The sequence below is a fragment of the Ovis aries genome, chromosome 15 (assembly GCF_016772045.2).
Source record: "Ovis aries strain OAR_USU_Benz2616 breed Rambouillet chromosome 15, ARS-UI_Ramb_v3.0, whole genome shotgun sequence".
NCBI lineage: Eukaryota > Metazoa > Chordata > Mammalia > Artiodactyla > Bovidae > Ovis > Ovis aries.
Genome location: NC_056068.1, coordinates 77,204,870 through 77,230,210, shown reverse-complemented (window position 1 = coordinate 77,230,210; position 25,341 = coordinate 77,204,870). Strand labels below are relative to the sequence as shown.

Sequence of the window (25,341 nt, the reverse complement as noted above, 5' to 3'; positions counted from 1 at the left end):
TTTCTCAAGATTGTTTGGCTATTCAAGGTTTTTTGTGTTTCCATACAAATTGTGAAATTATTTGTTCTAGCTTTGTGAAAAATACCACTGGTAGCTTGATAGGGATTGCATTGAATCAGTAGATAGCTTTGGGTAGTATATTCATTTTCACTATATTGATTCTTCTGATCCATGAACATGGTATATTTCTCCATCTATTAGTGTCCTCTTTGATTTCTTTCAGCAGTGTTTTATAATATTCTATCTATAGGTCTTTAGTTTCTTTAGGTAGGTATATTCCTAAGTATTTTATTCTTTTCGTTGCAATGGTGAATGGAATTGTTTCCTTAATTTCTTTTCTACTTTCTCATTATTCGTGTATAGGAATGCAAGGGATTTCTGTGTGTTGATTTTATATCCTGCAACTTTACTATATTCATTGATTAGCTCTAGTAATTTTCTGGTGGAGTCTAGGGTTTTCTATGTAGAGGATCATGTCATCTGCAAACAGTGAGAGTTTTACTTCTTCTTTTCCAATTTGGATTCCTTTCATTTCTTTTTCTGCTCTGATTGCTGTGGCCAAAACTTCCAGAACTATGTTGAATAGTAGCGGTGAAAGTGGGCACCCTTGTCTTGTTCCTGACTTTAGGGGAAATACTTTTAATTTTTCACCATTGAGGATAATGTTTGCTGTGGGTTTGTCATATACAGCTTTTATTATGTTGAGGTATGTTCCTTCTATTCCTGCTTTCTGGAGAGTTTTTATGATAAATGGATGTTGAATTTTGTCAAAGGCCTTCTCTGCATCTATTGAGATAATCATATGGCTTTTATTTTTCAATCTGTTAATGTGGTGAATTACATTGATTGATTTGTGGATATTGAAGAATTCTTGCATCCCTGGGATAAAGCCCACTTGGTCATGATGTATGATCTTTTTAATGTGTTGTTGGATTCTGATTGCTAGAATTTTATTGAGGATTTTTGCATCTATGCTCATCACTGGTCAACCACTTGTAAAAGAATGAAGCTAGATCACTTTCTAACACCATACAGAAAAATAAACTCAAAATGGATTAAAGATCTAAATGTAAGACCAGAAACTATAAAACTCCTAGAGGAGAACATAGGCAAAACTCTCTCCGATATAAATCACAGCAGGATTCTCTATGATCCACCTCCCAGAATACTGTAAATAAAAGCAAAAATAAACAAATGGGATCTAATTAAAATTAAAAGCTTCTGCACAAAGAAGGAAACTATAAGCAAGGCGAAAAGACAGCCTTCTGAATGAGAGAAAATAATAGCAAATGAAGCAACAGACAAACAACTAATCTCAAAAATATACAAGCAACTCCTGCAGCTCAATTCCAGAAAAATAAATGACCCAATCAAAAAATGGGCCAAAGACCTAAATAGACATTTCTCCAAAGAAGACATATGGATGGCTAACAAACACATGAAAAGATGCTCAACATCACTCATTATCAGAGAAATGCAAATCGAAACCACAATGAGGTACCATTTCACACCAGTCAGAATGGCAGTGATCCAAAAGTCTACAAGCAATAAATGCTGGAGAGGGTGTGAAGAAAAGGGAACCCTCTTCCACTGTTGGTGGGAATGCAAAGTAGTACAGCCACTATGGAGAACAGTGTGGAGATTCCTTGAAAAACTGGAAATAGAACTACCTTATGACCCAGCAATCCCACTGCTGGGCATACACACCGAGGAAACCAGAATTGAAAGAGACACATGTACCCCAATGTTCATCACAGCACTCTTTATAATAGCCAGGACATGGAAACAACCTAGATGTCCATCAGCAGATGAATGAATAAGAAAGCTGTGGTACATATACACAATGGAGTATTACTCAGCCATTAAAAAGAATACATTTGAATCAGTTCTAATGAGGTGGATGAAACTGGAGCCTATTATACAGAGTGAAGTAAGCCAGAAAGAAAAACACCAATACAGTATACTAATACATATAAATGGAATTTAGAAAGATGGTAATGATAACCCTCTATGCAAGACAGCAAAAGAGACATAGATTTATAGAACAGTCTTTTGAACTCTGTGGGAGAGGGAGAGGGTGGGACGATTTGGGAGAATGGCATTGAAACATGTATACTATCAGATAAGAAACGAAATTGCCAGTCTATGTTCGATACAGGATACAGGATGCTTGGGGCTGGTGTACGGGGATGATCCAGAGAGATGATATGGGGTGGGAGGTGGGAGGGGGGTTCAGGATTGGGAACTCATGTACACTCGTGGCTGATTCATGTCAATGTATGGCAAAACCAATACAGTATTGTAAAGCAAAATAAAGTAAAAATTAAAATTAAAAAAAAAAGAACTGATGCTGAACCTGAAACTCCAATACTTTGCACCCCTGATGTGAAGGGCTGACTCATTTGAAAAGACCCTGATGCTGGCAAAGACTGAGGGTAGGAGTAGAAGGGGATGACAGGATGAGATGGTTGGATGGCATTACCAACTCAATGGACATGAGTTTGGGTAAACTCCAGGAGTTGGTGATGGACAAGGAGGCCTGGCGTGCTGCGGTTCATGAAGTTGCCAAGAAACTGAACTGAAATGAATGGCATTTATTAACCCTCATCCTCCAGCCCTTGGCAATCAATATTCTTTTCTCTGCATCTGAGTTTGTTTGTTTTTTAATTTCACGTATAAGTGAGATCATAGAGTACATGTCTCTATATTTCTGCTTATTTTACTTGGCATAATACCATTAAAGTTCCTTTCAGTTCAATTAAGTTCAGTTCAGTCACTCAGTCGTGTCCGACTCTTTGTGACCCCATGAATCGCAGCACGCCAGGCCTCCCGGTTCATCACCATCTCCCAGAGTTCACTCAGGCTCACGTCCATCGAATCCGTGATGCCATCCAGCCATCTCATCCTTGGTCGTCCCCTTCTCCTCCTGCCCCCAATCCCTCCCAGCATCAGAGTCTTCTCCAATGAGTCAACTCTTCGCATGAGGTGGCCAAAGTACTGAAGTTTCAGCTTTAGCATCAGTCCTTCCAAAGAAATCCCAGGGTTGATCTCCTTCAGAATGGACTGGTTGGATCTCCTTGCAGTCCAAGGGACTCTCAAAAGTCTTCTCCAACACTACACTTCAAAAGCATCAATTCTTCGGTGCTCAGCCTTCTTCACAGTCCAACTCTCACATCCATATATGACCACAGGAAAAACCATAGCCTTGGACCTTAGTAGGCAAAGTAATGTCTCTGCTTTTGAATATGCTATCTAGGTTGCTCATAACTTTTCTTCCAAGGAGTAAGTGTCTTTTAATTTCATGGCTGCAATAACCATCTGCAGTGATTTTGGAGCCCCCCAAAAATAAAGTCTGACACTGTTTCCACTGTTTCCCCATCTATTTCCCATGAAGTGATGGGACAAGATCCCATGATCTTCGTTTTCTGAATGTTGAGCTTTAGGCCAACTTTTTCACCCTCCTCTTTCACTTCATCAGGAGGCTTTTTAGTTCCTCTTCACTTTCTGCCATAATTTCAGGATTCCCTTGGAAGTCCATTATATATATACAGAAACATACATATATATATATATATATATATATATATATAATATTTATTTTATCCATTCATCTGTCAATGCGCATTTGGTTGTTTCCAGATCTTGGCTATAGTTAAAAATGCTGCAATGAGCGTGGGAGTCAAGATGGCCCTTCAGAGTCCTGATTTCATATTCTTGAATATATACACAAAAGCAGGATTGCATAATACAATGGTTTTGTTTTTAATTGCTTGAGAAACCTCCCTAATGTTCACTGTAGTGACTGAAAAAATTATATTCCCATTAATAGTATAGTTCCATTTTTCTCTACATCCTCACAAAACTTCTTTGTCTCACATAGATCTCATATGGCTGTCCTAACAGATGAAAGGCGATCTCTTTTTTTGTTACGAGTTGCATTTCTCTGATGATTAGTGATGTCAAGCACCTTCTCATGTTCCTGTGGCCATTCCTATATTTTCATTATAGAAATATCTATTCAGTTCCTTTCCCATTTTTAAATCAGGTTATTTGTTTTTATGTTATTTAGTTGCAGAAATTCCTTATATATTTTAGATATTAACTCCTTATGAATATGTGATTTGCAAATATTTTCTCTAATTCTTCAGGTTGCCTTTTCATTATTGATTATTTATTGATTATTGATTTAATCATTATTGATTATTCATTATTGATTGTTTACTGCAACATGTGGAAGCAGTCTGGGTTTAGAACTTGAGATCTGGAACTTCAGTCTGATATGATGAGATGAGACTTAACTAACATGAAAGTTTTTACTTTCACCCTCTGAGAGTCCTGAGATGACTTTTTTATACGTTGGCAACCTCACTTGTTAGACACTGTCTACAAAGCCCTGTATCTACACGGAAAAGGAAAAAGACCCCAAGGGCCCCCTCTTATAGCCATCCCTACCAAGGCACCTTTCATGCAAATGCAGCCATCTTGGACCCTCCTTAAAAGCCCAGCAATATGCTGATTACCAAAGAATGACCTTGATTCATGCCACTTGGAATAGAAGAATTATTCAGACACATTCTGCCTGAAGTTATATGATCAGATACAGGGCAGGGAATGGAAAGATGCAAGCCTGTGTGTGATTATATCAAAAACATATACATAAACAAATGGATCCTTACTGATAATCAAGTACTCATCAATGTATCGTTTTATACACACCTGATTGTTTTTACATATAGATGAATACATGCAATCCAGTACAGAGTATATAATATTGAATATGTATATACAAGTGGTCACAATCACATGAGGCCGGATACAGATCTGAGTGCGTAGAAGCATACACAGTTGTGTATTACTGAATACAGACCGATGAATGTTTGGATACAGACATATGCCCATGGCTTGGAAACTTGTGCTTTAGTTCAGGCCAGCAAAAGACACTAAGATCTTTCTGACCAACAGTTGATTGAAAATATGAATCATATGTATATTAAAAATTCTCTTTTTCAAAAAGTAAGCCAAAAAAGATTTGTCTTCACTTTTAGGAGATGATTACAACTTTTCTTGAGCTATCATTTAATCCTTCATGATATGTATTTATTCTACATAGGAAAACAAAATACTAAAACATGCCAGTTTCTTCAGAATAATTATGTTGTGCTGTGACATGCTGGACTTCCAGTTGGTAAAGAATCTGCCTGCAATGTAGGAGACCCTGGTTCAATTCCTGGATCAGGAAGTTTCCCAGGAGAAGAGATAGGCTACCCACTCCAGTATCGTTTGGCTTCCCTTGTGGCTCAGCTGGTAAAGAATATTACCTGCAATCCAGGAGACCTGGGTTCGATCCCAGGGTCAGGAAGACCCCCTAGAGAAGGGAGAGCCTAACCATATTTAACAATGACGTGCTAAATATGTTTTAATGGAAATTTTCAAACTTTACAAAATGACCCTAAAGTTTAGAGGATAAGGGAAATGTGAGAGAGGAGATGGATAGAGGAGAAAGTGCCCCAGAATTGAACATCTTAGATGGTGTAAAACATGACCTAGTAAGTAGAAACTTTTCAAGCTATGTGAAATGAATCATTATGCTGGTAGACTATTTTACCTCTTTAGGGAAAATAGACACGTGTTTGCCCATGGCAAATGAAAATAAATTCTAAATGGATTAAAATATAAAGTGCTTTTGGACTTTCCTGGTTGGCTCAGCTGGTAAAGAATCTGTCTGTAATGTGGGAAAGATCTGGGTTCGATTCCTGAGTTGGGAAGATCTGCTGGAGAAGGGAACAGCTACCCACTCCAGTATTCAGGCCTGGAGAATTCCATGGACTACATTCCTTGGGGTCACAAAGAGTCAGACATGAATTTCACTTTCATAAAGTGTTTTTAAAAGTTATTTTTTTAATAGTGGTTAAAGTGTATGAAATCACTTGAAGGAAATGGAATTTTTCAAAAGTGATAAGGTAATAGAAATATAAAAGCAAACAATATTAAAATATCACATTTATTTTAAAACACTCATAATTATAACAATTGGAAAATTAAGATTTGGTTTTATTCTACATAAAATTTCATTCCTTTAGATTATTTTTATAAACATGGCCTTGTTATTAAATTTAAATCTTTGAAACATTTTTCTTCAGTCTTAAGATGTTAAGCAATAGAAACAAAATGAAAGTATCTTGCAGATATAAAAATTGTATCTATACTTCAAATATTAATGCGTGTTTGTGTGTGGAATAATTTAGATTTTTAGTTATTTTTTTCTGAAATCTGTAACATAATAAACCCCATTAATTCTGAAAAATATTGCATTATTTTAGAGAGAAATATGGTCAAATCTTCCCCTCATCTAATAAATTAACAATGTTAACTATATAGCTTAACTCATCATATAGAACATAAATCTATAGTCTCAAAGAGACATTTTATACCCCAAAACTACATGTACTTCCCCCAGGAAATCATGGAAATCATAAAAATGCATTTCAGACAAATATATATTTTGAACTAGGAAATTTTGAAAATATTAAAGTATATTTTGGCCATTCAAATTATTCAATAAGAGATCTTTTTCATCATACCCAGGTTATTTAGCCTAAGGAGATACTACAGTTAAAAAATCACACATTGCTTTCCTGAGAAGAGCAATTTTTCATTGAAAATGGGTGGCATAGTTCCCTATGGCCTCATTTTCTTCTTCTGATCCAGAGCTTCTTCATGGCATTCTGCATCTCACCGCTTCTCAGAGTATAGATGAGAGGGTTCAGCATAGGGGTGACAATGGTGTAAAACACAGCAAAGTATTTATCAATGGGTAAAGTGGAAGGAGGTCTCACATACAGAAAAAGACATGGCACAAAGAAGAGGGCCACCACAGTGATGTGGGAGCCACAGGTGGACAAGGCTTTGTGCCTGCCTTCCTGACTAAGATTCTTCAGGGAGCGCAGGATGATCCCATAGGAGATGAGTAACAGTGTGAAGATGACCACACTGATGACCCCATCATTAGCCAGCACTGTGAAGCCGATAATACGGATGTCAGTGCAGGCCAGTTTTAACAAGGGGTACATGTCACATGCGAAGTGGTCCATGACATTGGGACCACAGAAGGGAAGGTTGTAAAAAAAGAGAATATGAGTGATCGCATGTAAAAACCCACCAGCCCAGGCTAACAGCAGGAACAGAATGCATATCCATTGATTCATGATTGTCATGTAATGCAAAGGTCTGCAGATGGCCACGTAGCGGTCATAGGCCATGACAACCAGGAGTAAAATCTCAGCACCACCAAAGAAGTGCTCTGTAAAAAGTTGGATCATGCAAGCTTGGAATGAAATGGTTTTTCTCACATAGAATAAGTCTGTAATCATATTTGGGGTGACTGTAGTAGAATAGACAGCATCCATAAATGATAAGTTGCCAAGAAAGAAGTACATAGGGGCGTCCAGGGTTGGGCTGACTACCACAGTCAGGACAATGAGGAGATTGCCCACCATGGTCACCGTGTAGATGAGCAAGAAGATGACAAAGAGTATTTTCTGACCTTGGGGGCTCTGAGTGAGCCCCAAGAGGACAAACTCAGTTACATTGCTCCTTTGTTCCATGGGTCTTTCTGCATCTTTTATTTCAGAGTTCAGGACAACATTTCCTATAAATATAAGTTTTATCAATGACTTTCTGATGTCTTATGATAATTTGTTCATTCATTCAGCAAATGAGCAGTATGGTTCTTATATTTTCAGATATTACTAATATGATCAAGGCTTATTAAAACATTATCCTTAAACTCAAAATCTTGTACACTAATGGAGAGGCAATTGATTAGAGACATTTGTGGGAAAAGGATACATCATTAAAAAAATGAGGTGTAACTATTAACTTTCCATCTGGAAGCTAATTATTATACATATAGCTAATATCTATTAAAAGTTTAAAAATTGATTACAAGTTTAATAAAAAGGTAAAGCACGATTTACTTTATATTTGCTATCCATTTCATAAAAGATGTACACTTCTTCATTCTAGGGTTGGGAGAATATTCTTAACCAATCCTTGAAATCTCAGATAGGTTTATTTGACAATTTCATGTTTTTTAAGGATTTAGGAAATGATACCAAAACAGCAGTAGATTAAATGTTCGAAGAAAGACTTACATATTGGATAATATAGAGAGTTATCATCTAATGATGAAAAGATAAATATAAAAGTATGAAATATGGAATAAAATATCAACAAAAAAATTAATAGAAGATGGCTTCTAAATGGCCCACAAACATGATAGGCTGCCTAAGCCCACTTGTGAACAAAAAAAGAGGACTTTTAAGTCACGGTTTACTTATTACAGTGTTTGTTCCAGTTCTTGAGGGTCACTTAGTCAAGGTCTACAGGTGTTACCTCATCTTTTAATTAACACACAATGTTTAGAGAACATATAATTTAAAACTATTATCAGATTTACATATCTCTACCCATGAAACTATCCCCAGATCATTACCTTTGAAATTAATTTCTAAGGATACTCTATCTTCAAGTAGGTAACTTTATTCCAGATCATTATCATATGAAATTATTCAAAAGAAGTATTACAGAATAGAATCAATCGATTGAATCAACATATTTAATAATCTAATGGAGTTCTAACATGACATTATGAAAATCACAAACGAAAACTCTAGAAGACTGAATTCTAACCCCATCCTGGGTTTCCCTGATGGCTCAGTGGGCAAAGAATCAGCCTTCTCTGCAGGATACACAGGAGGGGCAGGTTCAGTCTCTGGGTCAGGAAGATCCCTCTGAGGAGGAAATGGCAACCCACTTCAGTATTCTCGCCTAGAAAATCCCATGGACAGAGGAGCCTGGTGGGCTACAATCCGAACGGTCCCAAAGAGTTGGACATGACTGAGCAAGTAAAACACGTGTACACCCATGGTGGATTCATGTTGATGTATGGCAAAACCAATACAATACTGTAAAGTAAAAAATAAATAAATAAATAATAAAATTTAAAAAAAAAAAAGAAAGAAAGAAAGAAAGCTCACCTCATCAACGTACTCTCCAAAACTGAAAGCCTCATTCAGAATTTTGTTTCTAAATATGCTTCCTGGGTTACCTGCCTATGAAGAAAGCTGTTCAATCCATGTTCTGAGCTCTGGTTCCTTCTTGCTTGTTCTTCATGCACTGATGCTGTCTCTGGTAATGCAGAGAGTAAGATTCATGTAGCCTCACAGCACCTTGAACTGCTTCCTTGTGACCAATGCTTTCCATGATTGCAGAAAATCAAAATCATCTCAGTTATTTTTAAAAATTACTTTTCAAATTACTGAGATTCTCAAAATGAATATGAACATTCTATTTCCTAAGGAACTCTGAATCTTGATTGTGAACAGAAACTCATAATGTTCACTGTCAGCTGGATATGTCCTGATAACGAACGGATATTAAATCAGTGTGTTAATCAGACAGAAAAAACTTCAAACTATGTGTAAATTGTTTATAATAAAATATTTTAAATATTTAATAAAATATTTTGTTTGCACTTACAGCAGTCAAAGTGAAATTGTGAAATAGCTGTTGCAACATTTTGACTCTGAATCACTTACTGTCCTGTCTTCATACAGTGTTATTGAACTTTAGTGTTCCTGAAGGACGGCAAATAATTTTATATACACACTTTATTATGTTCTGAGTTCATCATTTCAGTTCCAGAAGAAGCCGGCCATGTGATTACTGTTGTAGACAAATGTGCCACAGGTCCTGGCAAAGGGCTGTAAGCACTTTGTCTACATTTAAGTGCAGCACATACAACTGAGTCATTCAATTCCTGCATCTCCAAGTATGATTTTGTCTAATTAAATTCATTGGGACCTTAATCATAATTTTGAGGGTAGATCTCCAGAGATGGTACAAGAACAATCACCATGTGAAACAAGACTTATAAAATTCTGCCCTCTGGGGAAAAAACCATGAAAAGCAAATTTAGGTCATATCACCAAAAGAGAAATTCAAATCTGGGCGGAAATGAAATATGTGAAAACATTCTTGTGAAATTATGTTCTTCAAAACAGGCAAATCTTTTTAATTTTAAGCTTCATCTTTGAAGATGATATCTGAACCAATTTCCAATCATGAATGTTAATTTCAGAGCAAGTCATTTAAACCTTATTTCAAATGCAGATAAAATGTGTCACAAAATTTCAGACACACAATTGATAGAAAACTTGTCAGTTTTAGTATCATAGTAGGGAAAGAAAAAAGTATTTGTGGGACTGTTCCATCTCAAAAAGTTCATGGGGCATCCACCAAAGTAGAAAATATCTAAGGCCATGACACAATGTGCAATATATTTCTAAGAACTTAAATCATAAAGCACATATGTACTTTAAATAGAAATTTATAACAAAAGTGTAATATTTTCCAATTATTTAGCCTAAAATCACTCATGACTATTTTCAAAAATATATTTTCAACAGAAACATTATGATATCAGTCAGTTCAGTTCAGTCGCTCAGTCATGTCCAACTCTTTGCGACCCCATGAACTGCAGCACGCCAGGCTTCACGGGCCATCACCGACTCCTGGAGTTCACTCAAACTCACGTCTATCGAGTTGGTGATGCCATCCAGCCATCTCATCCTCTGTCATCCTCTTCTCCTCCTGCCCCCAATCCCTCCCAGCATCAGAGTCTTTTCCAATGAGTCAACTTTTTGCATGAGGTGGCCAAAGGATTGGAATTTCAGCTTTAGCATCATTCCTTCCAAAGGACACCCAGGACTGATCTCCTTTAGAATGGACTGGTTGGATCTCCTTGCAGTCCAAGGGATTCTCAAGAGTCTTCTCCAACACCACAGTTCAAAAGCAACAATTCTTTGGTGCTCAGCTCTTTTTAGAGTCCAACTCTCACATCCATATATGACCACAGGAAAAACCATAGCCTTGACTAGATGGACCTTTGTTGGCAAAGTAATGTCTCTGCTTTTGAATATGCTATCTAGGTTGGTCATAATTTTCCTTCCAAGGAGTAAGCGTCTTTTAATTTCATGGCTGAAATCACCATCTGCAGTGATTTTGGAACCCCCCAAAAAATAAAGTCTGACACTGTTTCCACTGTTTCCCCATCTATTTCCCATGAAGTGATGGGACCAGACGCCATGATCTTAGTATTCTGAATGTTGAACTTTAAGCCAAATTTTTCACTCTCCTCTTTCACTTTCGTCAAGAAAGTGAAAAGCTTTTTAGTTCCTCTTCACTTTCTGCCATAAGGGTGGTGTCATCTGCATATCTGAGGTTATTGATATACATGTATATAAATGTATACAAACTTTATGATATACAGTATATAAAAACTATATGAAAATATTTATAAAAGATATATATATTAATATATATATAAAGGATTATGTATAATACATTGCAATGTGTATAAATTATCTGGATGCAGCTGTGTGATTAGAGAGAATTTTATAGATTTAAATGCAAATATTAGAAAACAATAGACACTTTAAAGAATGAACTAAGCTTCTGTCTCAAAATGCTAAGGAAGAAAATTTAAAATAAACATAAAGAACATTGTAGTGTGGAAAGTGTTGAGAAGCCATACATCATTAAAAGAGTAATTTATATAAAGAAAAGAATACCAGTAATTGATTCTTTTGAACATTGAATAAATTATAATTTCTAGCCCAATGGACTAAGAAAAAATAAGAGAAAAACCAAATTATCAGAATCAAGACTGAAGCAAGGGCCATCATTGCAGATTCTACAAATTTTAAAAAGACAACAAAATGATATGACAAAAGAATGTATGGCAGTTAACTTGCCAAGAAAACAGACCATTGCTATGAGAAACACAGTCATCTAAACACACACTGAGAAATAATTTAAAACTGGAATAATAAGTGCAAATAAATTAAATGTTTAGAGTCCTAACATTCTCCTGCAAGATAGTTCATCCCCATGGAGCTTTAATCAATTAATTTTACATGACAGCTAATCAAGAAATACCTTGTTACAGAACACTTTCATAAAGGTAATGAAGCACTGTACTTCCTAATGCATTTTAGGCACCCAGCATAACCCTTACACCAGCATGACACAAGGGCGTCAAGTGGAAATAATTAGATTAATAGCTCACATTAGCAAAGACACAAAATTGTGAACAAAATACTTGTTTTGATTCTTTTGGGTGTTGTCTTTGAGGATTTTTTTTTTAATATATTGTTGATACAGGTCTTGAAGCTGGTGCTGGGTTATGCTCAGTCTAGAACTAGTCACATCCCACAACTAATGAAAATTTTTCTAAGTATTCAACCAACAGCACTGCCCCTGTGAACTATGAGGTTTTCCAGCTAATGAGAGTAGGCTCTCTTCCTAGCCTAGTTTGAGAACAAAGCACTCCTCTTTAATGCACCTGGGTAAATCTTTCCCAGCCCCAGGTATTTTCCTCAGATGCACACACAGGTCAGTTCTTTGATGAATAGTTGAGATGGATCCTCTTAGCTTTGCATAATTCTCTCTTTCTCACACTCAGCCTCTCCAGGACTATAGATGTATTTTCTGCTTTAGTGTCCCTGACTGTGAATTTCAGATTCTCAACTCAGAGGCAGTATCAGGACCTTAGGCGATATCCCTCTCTGTGCCACATCATGGAAACTTTTTGTTATTGTTGTTGTTCAGTGTCTCAGTCATGTCCAATTCTTTGTGACCCCATGGACTGCAGCACACCAGGCTTCCCTGTCCTTCACCATCTCCCAGAGCTTGCTCAAACCCATGTCCATTGATGACGGTGATGCCATCCAACCATCTCATCCTCTGTTTCATCCTTCTCCTCCTGCCCTCAATCTTTCCCAGCATCAAGGTCCTTTTCAGTGAACTGGCTCTTCGCATCAGGTGGCTAAAGTATTGGAGTTTCAGCTTCTATACCAGTCCTTCCAATGACTATTCAGGGTTGATTTCCTTTAGGATTGACTGGTTTTATCTCCTTGCTGTCCAAGGGATTCTCAAAAGTTCTCCAGCAGCATAGACTAAAAGTATCTAATCTTTGGTGCTTAGCTTTCTGCATGGTCCAACTCACATTCGTACATGACTACTGGACAAACCATAGCTTTGACTCTACAGATCTTTGTTGGCAAATTTATGTCGGCTTTTTAATGTGCTGTCTAGATTTGTCATAGTTTTCTTCCGAGGAGCAAATGTCTTTTAATTTCATGGCTGTGGTCACCATCTGCAGTGATGGTCACAATCTGGAGCCCAAGAAAATAAAATCCATCAGTTTCCATTTTCCCCCCATCTATTTGCCATGTAGATGCCAAGTAACACCAAAAACAGAATTAACAGCATCTGAGAATCCTGGGTAAGTCCCATTAGAATTAATTCAGTCACATTCATCCCGTCTTCTTTCATTTCAATGCTGCTGATGAATTCAGAAGTGGGGATTTACCTAAAAATAGTTTCCTGACAGATTAGAGGAGAATGGCTAGAGTAATGAGCTATGCCACTTGGCACTGCCACTGATCATAGAGTTGCAACGTCTGTCTAGTGTTTTTTCCCTTTACTATCAGCTCTGTTCTTCTCCCTTCACCTTCCACTAAATTCTCAACTGATTTTAGTGGCTTAGCTAGAGGTATAGCCTAGAATTTTACCCCAGCGATGTCTAATCATGTCTTCAATCTACCCAAAATGCAGGCCAGGTTCCTGAAGTTTCTTGTTTACTGTCACAGTGTGAATTGCAAGAGGTAGCCAAGTGTTAATAGTAAACTGAAATGCAGAAACATTCTGCCCTGTCTCCACTGTGGTTTAGTCCTTGTATGTATCTGATGATCAAGGTCAATTGCTTCTGCCAGAGCCATATAAAGAGCATTTTCTCTGAGTTGTTACAGATAGCAATCCTTCTAAGTGCCAGGTAAGTCAGATTTAAGGTAAGTCAGACAAGAAAACAACAAGAAAAGGACTCCTTTATGGCATAATTGATCCAATATATCAACTAACTCTGAAGCTTAGTTTTTTTGAAGTTTGCAGTCATGTTAGCCAATCAACAAATATTCTTAAATTTCAAAAGCATTTCAGTTGATCTTTCTGTCACTTACAACCAAAAGTTTACTACGGAAAAATCCTATGAACCTGGGTGAATTTATAAGTCCTATTTACCCATTTACATTATATCTATCTTTGAACCAGTACAACATGATTTTAATTATAACATTATAATTTGTGTTGTCACTAGAATGACTCATTACTCTTTCAAAATTGAATCACCAGGACTTTCTTGGTGGCCCAGGGGTTAACATTCCGCTTTCCAAAGCAGTAGACACAGGTTCAGTTCCTGATTGGGGAACTGGGATCTCACAGGCCACAAGGCAACTCAGCCCGTGTGATACAACTAAGATCAGAAGCAGTCAGAAATATAGATTTTTTAAATTTAGTTGCTATTTGCATAATGTTATGCTTTCAAATGAACTTTGGAAACATAGGAATGTCAGCCATCATTTACTTTTATGTGGAAAAGACTACACTATTGTTTTATCATTTCCCCTCCCAAGGATATATACTGAGTATACTGTCACGAGGGAGGTGGGAGGGGGGTTCAGGATGGGGAACATGTGTATAATCATGTTGATGTATGGCAAAACCAATACAATATTGTAAAGCAATTAGACTCCAATTAAAATAAATATTTATTTTAAAAAATTTTTTCAGAATTTTAGGTAGGACCATAATCAAAATAAGTTAATTCAAACTAACTTAATTAAAGGCCAAAGATTCCTACATAGGTTGTAGGTAACTTACAAAAGACCATTAATTGCTTAAGATGGATTTATCTTGAGATAGACATTTAATTTTGCTTTGGACTTCACTTAGCCAGCAATCCAAAGTAACACTGAAAACACCATTAAGCTATTTGAGAGAGTTTTGTGTGAAGTAGGAATAGCTTTTATTTGCTTTGCCAGGCAAAGGCAGGGGGAAGGGCAGAGCAGCCCTCAAAACTGTGTGTCTCCACTTGGAGAGGATAGTGAGAAGTTTTATAGCAATGGTTCAAAAAAATGTGATCAGCTAGTGGACATTATTCTGATTGGTTGGTGGTGAGGTAAGTGGGAGTCAGCATCACCAACTTTCTGGTTCCAACTGGTCTAGGGTCAAGTGCGTGTGGGCAGCATACCATCGTAAACTTCTCCCACCTGGTGGGGGTTTCAGTCTCTGCAGAACAGCTCAAAGTTGATGTGTGTATCCCTTGATGGGGAATTAGGATCTTCCCCAAGACTGACTATTATTCCTTGACTGCTTGCTTTTCCCTTGTCTCACACCCTCTTCCTTACCTAATTAACAACTGCTTGAATCTTCCATTTGGAACTCAGGGAAGGTCAGCGATGTTGAATGAAATCAATTTTCTGTAATCAAAGAAATGAGGGACACATGGAGGTTTTTATGCCCAGGAGCCCCACACAGCTTTGCTCAGTAACAATTCTCCCTTTTCTCTGATATTCATCAATCTTGAGGAGAAAAAGTGTTGGGAAAAAATGGAATAATCACTTAGGATAGAGACATCAGTCAAACTTAGCAGAGGAACTCGGTTTTATGGGAGATGCCTTTTAATTTCCCAGTAGGTTAACCTTCCCTAAGTCTTTCAGGGAATGGGGAGACAAAAGTTCTGGCTACTTCCAGCTGAAATGGGGCATAGTTCTGCCGCAATTCATGGAGTGAATATCAGATTGAAATATTCCTGACTTCCGAGTTGAGTTTAGTATGGTTAAGAACTCAATCACTTGGGGATTTAGAAGAATAAGTCTATCTGGACCTGACACTCAAGGGAGACTTGCAGCCAGGTAGCCAGTTGTTTAACTTTATCTAAGTGAAGTGAAGTTGCTCAGTCGTGTCCGACTCTTTGCGACCCCGTGGACTGTAGCTCGCCAGGCTCCTCCTTCCATGGGATTCACCAGGCAAGAATACTGGAGTGGGTTGCCATTTCCTTCTCCAGGGGATCTTCCTGACCCAGGATCGAACCCAGGTTTCCCACATTGCAGGCAGATGCTTTAACCTCTGAGCCACCAGGGAAGCCCTCAGTAGGTTTTAACTTCTGATGTGGTGTTTATATTTATATATATATATATATATATATATATATATATTTATACACACACACACACACACATATGACAGGAGTTCTACATATGTCTCCTCTTTTTCGTTAATATCTGATCTAAAACAATTTTAGTGTAGAAGATCTTAATAGTTACAAGAGGATACCTTGAAATCATAAGGTTGCAGCTACCAGTGACCAGTGACCAGTGCCATCCCCTAATCTGACACAGCTCAGAAACTCTAAGTCCTCAGCAATACAGGAATGTGTCTGAAATCTGCAATAGCCATCTAATTTTACCTTTGCTATCTGAGCTTCAGTTATCCCATTTTGACTTTCAAATTTATTTCCTTCCTAATGTCTGAAGCAGATGTTACTGTTAATGATTTCAGTACTTTTTTAGACATGAGAAGATGTAAGATTTGTGGCTCATAAAATCTTCTGAAAATATCTATTTGAAGGCCTATTCTGCCAGCTTTTCTCAGAGCACAGATTGCCTCATTCCAAATCTTTTCCCTGAATCCCTTTCAGAGAGTTTTGAGGGTCAGTGACTATGGTGACCATCAACTTAATCCTTGCAGAAGCTGACAACAAGTGCCAATTTCCAGTTGGCAAGGCTCCTCCAGGGTCTTAAATTCAGATATGGTATTAATGACATTTTATGACTATTCCAACCCATGGTGCTAGAAATGCTCATTCAAAGACCTGCAGAAAATTTCACTGACAGACCACTCTGTGTGCTATTATTGGACTAGGGCTGATTAACAGTAGCCCAGAGTCTCCAACTTTTAAAGCAAACAGGCAGAGGGAAAAGGAAAACATCTCAAGTCTACTCACAGAGGCATACATTACCAAATTTTTGCAAATAACCAACAACATACAGAGGAAGGATCTCCCAATATCTGGAAACCACAGATCAAAATCAACACCATTCTAGACAAAATCTGTAACAATTATAAGCATATTCACTAGTTCACTTAGTAACTATATATTGTCAGATATAGACCTGTGTGTGTTCAATTGAATAGATACCTAAATAACATTGAATATGTAGTTACAAGTTGCCATAGAGATTCACATGAGATTGGATACAGATCTGAGAGTGTGGTGGGATACCTACATGTGTACTGTTGGATATAGGCCTAGGAATGTTTGGATAATCCCAAAGAAAGGCAATGCCAAATAATGTTCAAACTACCACACAATTACACTCATCCCACACACTAGCAAAGTAATTCTCAAAATTCTCCAAGCCAGGCTTTAACAGTATGTGAACTACAAACTTCCAGATGTTCAAGCTGGATTTAGAAAAGAGAGAGGAACCAGAGATCAAATAGCCAAGATCCACTGGACTATCAAAAAAGAGCTCCAGAGAAACATCTATGTCTGTCTTATTGACTATGCCAAAGTATTTGACTGTGTGGACCACAACAAACTGGAAAATACTTCAAGAGATGGGAATACCATACCACCTTATCTGCCTCCTGAGAAATATGTTTGCAGGTCAAGAAGCAATAGTTAGAACCAGACATGGAACAGACTGGTTCCAAATAAGAAAAGGAGTGTGTCACGGCTGTATATTGTCACCCTGCTTATTTAACTTATGTACATCATGTGAAATGCTGGGCTGGGTGAAGCACAGGCTGGAATCAAGATTGCTGGGAAAAATATCAATAACCTCAGATACTCAAATGACACCACACTTATGGCAGAATGCAAAGAACTAAAGAACTTCTTGATGAAAGACAAGAGTGAAAAAGTTGGCATAAAGCTCAACATTCAGAAAACTAAGATCATGGCATCTGGTTCCATCACTTTATGGCAAATAGATGGGGAAACAAGGGAAACCGTGACGGACTTTATTTTGGGGAACTTCAAAATCACTGCAGATGGTGATTGCAGCCATGAAATTAAAAGACACTTGCTCCTTGGAAGAAAAGCTATGACCAACCTAGACAGCATATTAAAAAGCAGAGACATTACATTACAGAGACAGCAAAGGTCTGTCTAGTCTAAGCTACGGTTTTTCCAGTGGTTATGTATGGATGTAGGGTTGGACTCTAAAGAAAACCGAGTGCCAAAGAATTGATGCTTTTGAACTGTGGTGTTGGAGAAGACTCTTGAGAGTCCCTTGGACTGCAAGGAGATCAAACCAGTCAATCCTCAAGGACTTCAGACCTGAATATTCATTGGAAGGACTGATGCTCAAGATGAAACTCCAATACTTTGGCCACCTGATGTGAAAAATTGACTCATCAGAAAAGACCCTGATGCTGGGAAAGATTGAAGTCAGGAGGAGAAGGGGACAACAGAGGGTGAGATGGTTCGATGGCATCACCGACTCAATGGACATGAGTCTGAGTAAACTCCGGGAGTTGTTGATGGACAGGGGAGCCTGGCCTGCTCCAATCCATGGGGGTTACAAGAGTCGGACATGACTGAGCGACTCACCTGAACTGACTGATATGCCTGTGACCTTTAGAAATAAGCTATAATTCACACCAGAAAAAGACACTGACTCTTCTCTGAGCTGTTCATTGAAAATGTGTCAGTAAATCAAATGCAAATAAGAGAGTCATCCTTTTCTATAAGAAAACGAAAAGACAAGATTTGTATACACTCTATGGAGACACTTACAAATTTTTGTTGAGACATCATTGAATACTTTATGATATGTGTCTTATTCTGGATGAGAAAATATAATATTTATTAAAACATGCAATTTTCATCAAAATAAACATATAGTGTCATGACAAGCTAAATATATTTTATGAGAACTTTGCAAACTTTTCAAAATGAGCCTGATGTTTAGAGCAGGAGGAGAAGGTAGCAAAGGAGGAGAGTGATGAGAAAGAGCAAGTTCCCCAGAATTCAGCCTTCTAGAGATGTAATACCTCACATAGTAAAAAGAAAATTGTCGTTAATTGAAATTAATGATTATGTTGATAGATTATTTTACTTGTTGGGGGAAAATAAGCTTAAATATTTCCCTATCACAAGTAAAAGTAAATTCTAGATTGTTAATGAATGATTGAATTTTTATTTCTTTTATTGAAGGGTAATTGATTTACAATGCTTTAGTTTTTGCTACACAGCAAAGTGACTTAGCTATACATATATATATATATATATATATATATATATACACACAAACACTCTTTTTCATATATCTTTTTTAATTTAAATTTATTTCATTAGAGGTTAATTACAATACTATATTGGTTTTGCCATACATCAACATGAATCCACCACAGGTATACACGTGTTCCCCATCCTGAACCCCTCTTCCTCCTCCCTTCCCATACCATCCCTCTGGGTCATCCCAGTGCACCAGCCCCAAGCATCCAGTATCATGCATCAGACCTGGACCGGTGATTTGTTTCATATATGATATTACACATGTTACAATGCCATTCTCCCAAATCATCCCACCCTTTCCCTCTCCCACAGAGTCGTGTTTTATTGCTTTATCACAGAACATTGAATATTATTTGTGTTACAGTTTAGATTCCACATATGAATGATATTGTATGCTATTTGTCTTTCTTTTTCTGACTTACTTTGCTATGATACTCTCTTGGTCCATCCAAGTTTCTTTTTTAAAAAAAGAGGTTAAAACGTTAAAATAATTGCTAGGAAATGAAACTTTTCAAAAGTAATGTGATAGAAGAAATAAAAAGGAAAAATATGAAAATAAGACCTATCTATAAAACACTTAAATTTAACATAAACAATAGAATAAATGTTTGCAAGAGATGTCAAAGAATAGTAATATTTGTGAGTATATTTAATGTAAAAAGAGTTCATCATAACCTTTCAGTAGATATTCTCACTCCAATAGATCAATAATTCTGATAATTGACAAAACTATAGCGTAGATTCTATGTCCCATACACTGTGCAAAAAATAGAAAATACAAAGACAGTTAGAACAATGTCCCTGACTTCAGGAAGCTCATAGACGAAGGAACATAGAGAGTTAGCAAATATTTTTATCTTATTACTTGAAATAACTACACAAGTTTTAAAATTAACTAAACATATGTCTTGGTATACTTTGCATATGGCCTGCTTTTATGGAACATCAATGGCACCCCACTCCAGTGCTCTTGCCTGGCAAATCCCATGGACAGAGGAGCCTGGTGGGCTGCAGTCCATGGGGTCGCTAGGAATTGGACACAACTGAGCGACTTCACTTTCACTTTTCACTTTCATGCATTGGAGAAGGAAATGGCCACCCACTCCCGTGTTCTTGCCTGGAGAATCCCAGGGAAGGCGGAGTCTGGTGGGCTGCAGTCCATGGGGTCGCACAGAGTCGGACACGACTGAAGCGACTCAGCACTAGCATAGACTAGAAGATTAAGCAATATGTATTTATTTTTCAGTGGTTTGGAGGCTAGGAAGTCCAAGGCTAAGGCGCTGACAGATTCCATATCTGGTGAGGTCCTGTCCCTAGTTCACATACAGCATTTTCTTTTCTTTTTCCTGTGTCCTCCCACGCCAAAGAGTTAAGGGAACTCTCTGATGTTTCTTTATAAGGGCATCAATTCCACTCATCAGGGTGAAACTTTTATGACCTACTCATGGACGGAGGAGCCTGGTGGGCTGCAGTCCATGGGGTCGCTAAGAGTTGGGCACGACTGAGCGACTTCACTTTTGCTTTTCAGTTTCGCTTTTCACTTTCATGCATTGGAGAAGGAAATGGCAACCCACTCCAGTGTTCTTGCCTGGAGAATCCCAGAGACAGTGGGTCCACGTGTATGGGGTTGCACAGAGTCGGACAACTGAAGCGACTTAGCAGCAGCAGCAGCAGCATTACCCAAAGGGCCCCCTTCCCAATACCATCACACTAAAAAGGGTTTAACTTATGATTTTGAAGAGGAAAGTAAACTTTCAGCCTGTAGCAACATCCCAAAGTGGAGAAATAAATTACATAAGTTCTGATAAACCCAAATGCTTGTTATTATTTGGTGATTAGTATTTTATTTGAGAAGACTTTGAGATAATAAAGGGCTTCCCTGATGGCTCAGATGGTAAAGAATCTGTGTGTAATTCAGGAGACACGGGTTTGGTCCCTGGGTCAGGAAGTTCCCCTGAAGAAGGAAATGGCAACCCACTCCAATATTCTTGCCTGGAGAGTTCCATGGACAGAGTAACCTCATGAGCTACACATGGACCCCAGTCCACAGGGTCGCAAAGAGTTGGACACGACTGAGTGACTAGCACTTTCACTGAGATAATATGAGAAATTTTCAGGTAATAGGGATTAAAATCAGGATATGAGACTTCTCACACCGTGTGATTTACTAGTAAAAAGCACTCATCACCCCATAGCCTTAGCGCCTCATGAACCAGAGTAAACAAGAGAGGCAAAATGATAATCTTCTTTGACCACATGCGCTGACCGTGTTAGAGGCAGATAGTATTTTGTTTCAAGCCTGATTCAGAGGAGGATTTTATGAACGCTGTTTCTGTCAAATGAAACAATATATCCTGGCAATCTCTATTATATTAATATCAGCAATCTCTATTATAGTAATACCTAGCAATCTCTATTATATTAATGAGAGATAATAATGGTATATATTGTCAGAATCTTTCTTAACAATGATATAACCCCAAATAGTTAGTGTCAAGTTCCAAACTGAATATTTAAAGTGCAGGGATGATGGATTGTGCTAAATTTACATATAAGAGAGACCCATGTTCCTGGGTCTCTGCAGAAGGTTATGTAAGCAAAAAAGGTGACCAGGATACTGAAAATGTATCCAGGGTTTCACCAGGTATTCTAAAGTATCTGGAAAGTGGAATGAGCCACCTTTATGAAAGCATAACTCAAACAAAGCTGACAAAAATGAGGCAATGACATGATTACCCAGTTGGAATATTGAGTAAGGTTTGTTTATTTTTCTGTATAAAACTTTAGTCTTTCAGATTATTTTTACAAACATAACCTCCTCAATAATATTATGACTGAAATGTTCTTCTTCAACATTAACGTGCTAAACAATAGAAATAAAATAATGTATATAAAGAATCTCACAGAGAGAGAAATCAGAAATCTACTTCAAATATTAATATGGAATGTCTTTGTGTATAGAGGAATAAACCAAGTTTTTAACATATTTTTTATATTATTTTTCCTGAAATCTATAATGAGCTCTATTCTGAAGAATAATATATTTCTGAAGAGAAAAACATGAGAAAACCTTTCCCTAATTAAAAAAAATTTGCAGTATTAGCTGCAGCATAACTCATCATATAAAACACAAATCTATCGCTTCAGTAGAGATATTTTATACCACCAAACCATATATATTTTCCTCCAAATTGTGGAAATCATAAAAATGTATTTCAAACTAAATATATACTTTGCATTAGGAAAATATGAAAATTTTATAAGCTTATTTTGATCATTCAGTTCAGTTCAGTCGCTCAGTTGTGTCCGACTCTTTGCGACTCCATGAACCACAGAGCGCCAGGCCTCCCTGTCCATCACCAAACCTGGAGTATACCCAAACCCATGTCCATCGAGTTGGTGATGCCATCCAGCCATCTCATCCTCTGTCATCCCCTTTTCCTCCTGCCCTCAATCTTTCCCAGCATCAGAGTCTTTTCAAATGAGTCAGCTCTTCGCCTCAGGTGGCGAAAGGATTGGAGTTTCAGCTTCAACATCAGTCCTTCCAATGAACACCCAGGACTGATCTCCTTTAGGATGGACTGGTTGGATCTCCTTGCAGTCCAAGGGACTCTCAAGAGTCTACTCCAACACCACACTTCAAAAGCATCAATTCTTCAGCCCTCAGCTTTCTTTATAGTCCAACTCTCACATCCATACATGACCGCTGGAAAAACCATAGCCTTGACTAGATAGATCTTTGTTGGCAAAGTAATACCTCTGCTTTTGAATATGCTGTCTAGGTTGGTCATAACTTTCCCTCTAAGAAGTAAGCGTCTTTTAATTTCATGGCTGCAGTCACCATCTGCAGTGATTTTGGAGCCCCCCAAAATAATGTCAGCCACTGTTTCCACTATTTCCCCATCTATTTGTCATGAAGTGATGGGACCAGATGCCATGATCTTAGTTTTCTGAATGTTGAGCTTTAAGCCAACTTTTTCACTCTCCTCTTTCACTTTCATCAAGAGGCTCTTCAATTCTTCTTCACTTTCTGCCATAAGGGTGGTGTCATCTGCATATCTGAGGTTATTGATATTTCTCCTGGCAATCTTGATTCCAGCTTGTGCTTCTTCCATCCCAGTGTTTCCCATGATGTACTCTGCATTTAAGTTAAATAAGCAAGGTGACAATATACAGCCTTAATGTACTCCTTTTCCTATTTGGAACCAGTCTGTTGTTCCATGTCCAGTTCTAACTGTTGCTTCCTGACCTGCATACGTGTTTCTCAAGAAGCAGGTCAGGTGGTCTGTATTCTCATCTCTTTCAGAATTTTCCACAGTTTATTGTGATCCACACAGTCAAACACTTTGGCATAGTCAATAAAGCAGAAGTAGACTGGAAGTATTCAAATGATGAACCTTTTCCATCATACCCAAGTTATTTAAACTGAGGAGACATTTATTACAGTAAAAAACAAAACAAAACAAAACATGACTTTCCTTGCTCATTGAAAGAGCAATTGTTTGTTGAAAATAAGTAATATATTTTGCAGCTGCTTCATTGTTTTTTCCTGATCCAGAGCTTTTTCATGGCATTTTGCATCTCTCCATTTCTCAGAGTATAGATTAGAGGGTTCAGCATAGGGGTGACAATGGTGTAAAACACAGCAAAGTATTTATCAATGGGTAAGGTAACAGGCGGTCTCACATACGTAAAAATACAGGGCACAAAGAAGAGGACCACCACAGTGATGTAGGAGCCACAGGTGGACAAGGCTTTATGCTTCCCTTCCCGACTGAGATTCTTCAAGGAGCGCAGGATGACCCCATAGGAGATGAGTAAGAGTGTGAAGATGGTCACACAGATGGCCCCATCGTTGGCAACTACTGTGACGGCAGTAATGTGGGTGTCAGTGCAGGCCAGCTTTAACAAAGGATACGTGTCACACCCAAAGTGGTCAATGACATTAGGGCCACAGAATGGAAGGTTGTAAAAAAAAATTATATGAAGTAGAGCATGTAAAAACCCACCAACCCAAGCCAATAGCAGCATCAGAACACACACTCTCTGATTCATGATTGTCAAATAATGCAAGGGTCTGCAGATGGCCAGGTAGCGGTCATAGGTCATGACAACCAGGAGAAAAATCTCAGCACCACCAAACAGATGCTCTGTAAACAGCTGGGTCATGCAAGCTTGAAATGAAATGGTTTTCTTCTCATACAGTAAGTCTATAATTGTATTCGGGGTGACTGAAGTAGAATAAAAAGCATCCATAAATGACAAGTAGCCAAGAAAGAAGTACATAGGAGCATCCAGTGTTGGGCTGAGTACCACCGTCAGGACAATGAGTAGGTTGCCCACCATGGTCACCGTGTAGATGAGCAAGAACACGACAAATAAAATTCTCTGCCCCTGGACACTCTGAGTGAGCCCCAAGAGGACAAACTCAGTTACATTTTGCCTTTGTTCCATAGGTTCTTCTGTATGTCTTATTCCAAAGTCCAGGACAGCATTATCTATAAATACAATTAGCAAAAGTGACTTCCTAAAATCTTGCAATAATTTGTTTCTTATTCAACAAACAGTCCTTGTGGTTTATTATGTTTGGGTACTTTCCAATATTATAATAGACGGCTGATTAAATCATCTTCCTTGACCACAAACTAATAGATAAGCAGGTGAATTTTAAAAAAAAAATGTGGGAAAAGAATATTAAGTAAGTGAAGTCCTGCAACTAATTTTCTATCTAGAAACTTTAAATTGTATATATAGCTAATATCTCAAACAAAAATAAAAGCTGATTAAAGTTTTAAAAAGAAGTAAAGCAAGATGGGGAGGGTGGTGGGAGGGGGGTTCAGGGTTGGGAACTCATGTATACCTGTGGTGGATTCATGTCAATGTACAGCAAAACCAATACAGTATTGTAAAGCAAAAAAATAAAAAAAAAATTTTTTTAAAGTAAACCAAGATTTAATGTCCATTTCATGAAAGAGGTGACTTTCCTCCTTCTAGGGTTGGAAGAAACTTCTTAACCAATCAGTTAATCTCAAATAAATATATCTGACAATTTCAAATATTTTAAGGACTTAGGAAAGTATAACAAAACACCACTGGACAAAAAAGTCTGAAGATACACATGTGAGATGATGTGC

General features: G+C 37.7%; 2 protein-coding genes across 2 annotated transcripts; both read right to left on the bottom strand.

The window, feature by feature from the left end:
* Positions 1-6,686: 6,686 nt before the first annotated feature.
* LOC101123579 (olfactory receptor 4A47-like) lies at positions 6,687-7,604 on the bottom strand. Its single transcript, XM_004016471.2, has one exon. The coding sequence runs from the start codon at positions 7,602-7,604 to the stop codon at positions 6,687-6,689; it is 918 nt and encodes a 305-aa protein (XP_004016520.2).
* Positions 7,605-23,743: 16,139 nt separating this feature from the next.
* LOC105613588 (olfactory receptor 4A47-like) lies at positions 23,744-24,661 on the bottom strand. The gene has a single exon (XM_015100865.3). The coding sequence runs from the start codon at positions 24,659-24,661 to the stop codon at positions 23,744-23,746; it is 918 nt and encodes a 305-aa protein (XP_014956351.2).
* Positions 24,662-25,341: the final 680 nt, after the last annotated feature.

Excerpts from the sequence above, each read along its gene's own strand:
- LOC105613588 (XM_015100865.3), bottom strand. The coding sequence starts at position 24,661 with ATGGAACAAAGGCAAAATGTAACTGAGTTTGTCCTCTTGGGGCTCACT.
- LOC101123579 (XM_004016471.2), bottom strand. The coding sequence starts at position 7,604 with ATGGAACAAAGGAGCAATGTAACTGAGTTTGTCCTCTTGGGGCTCACT.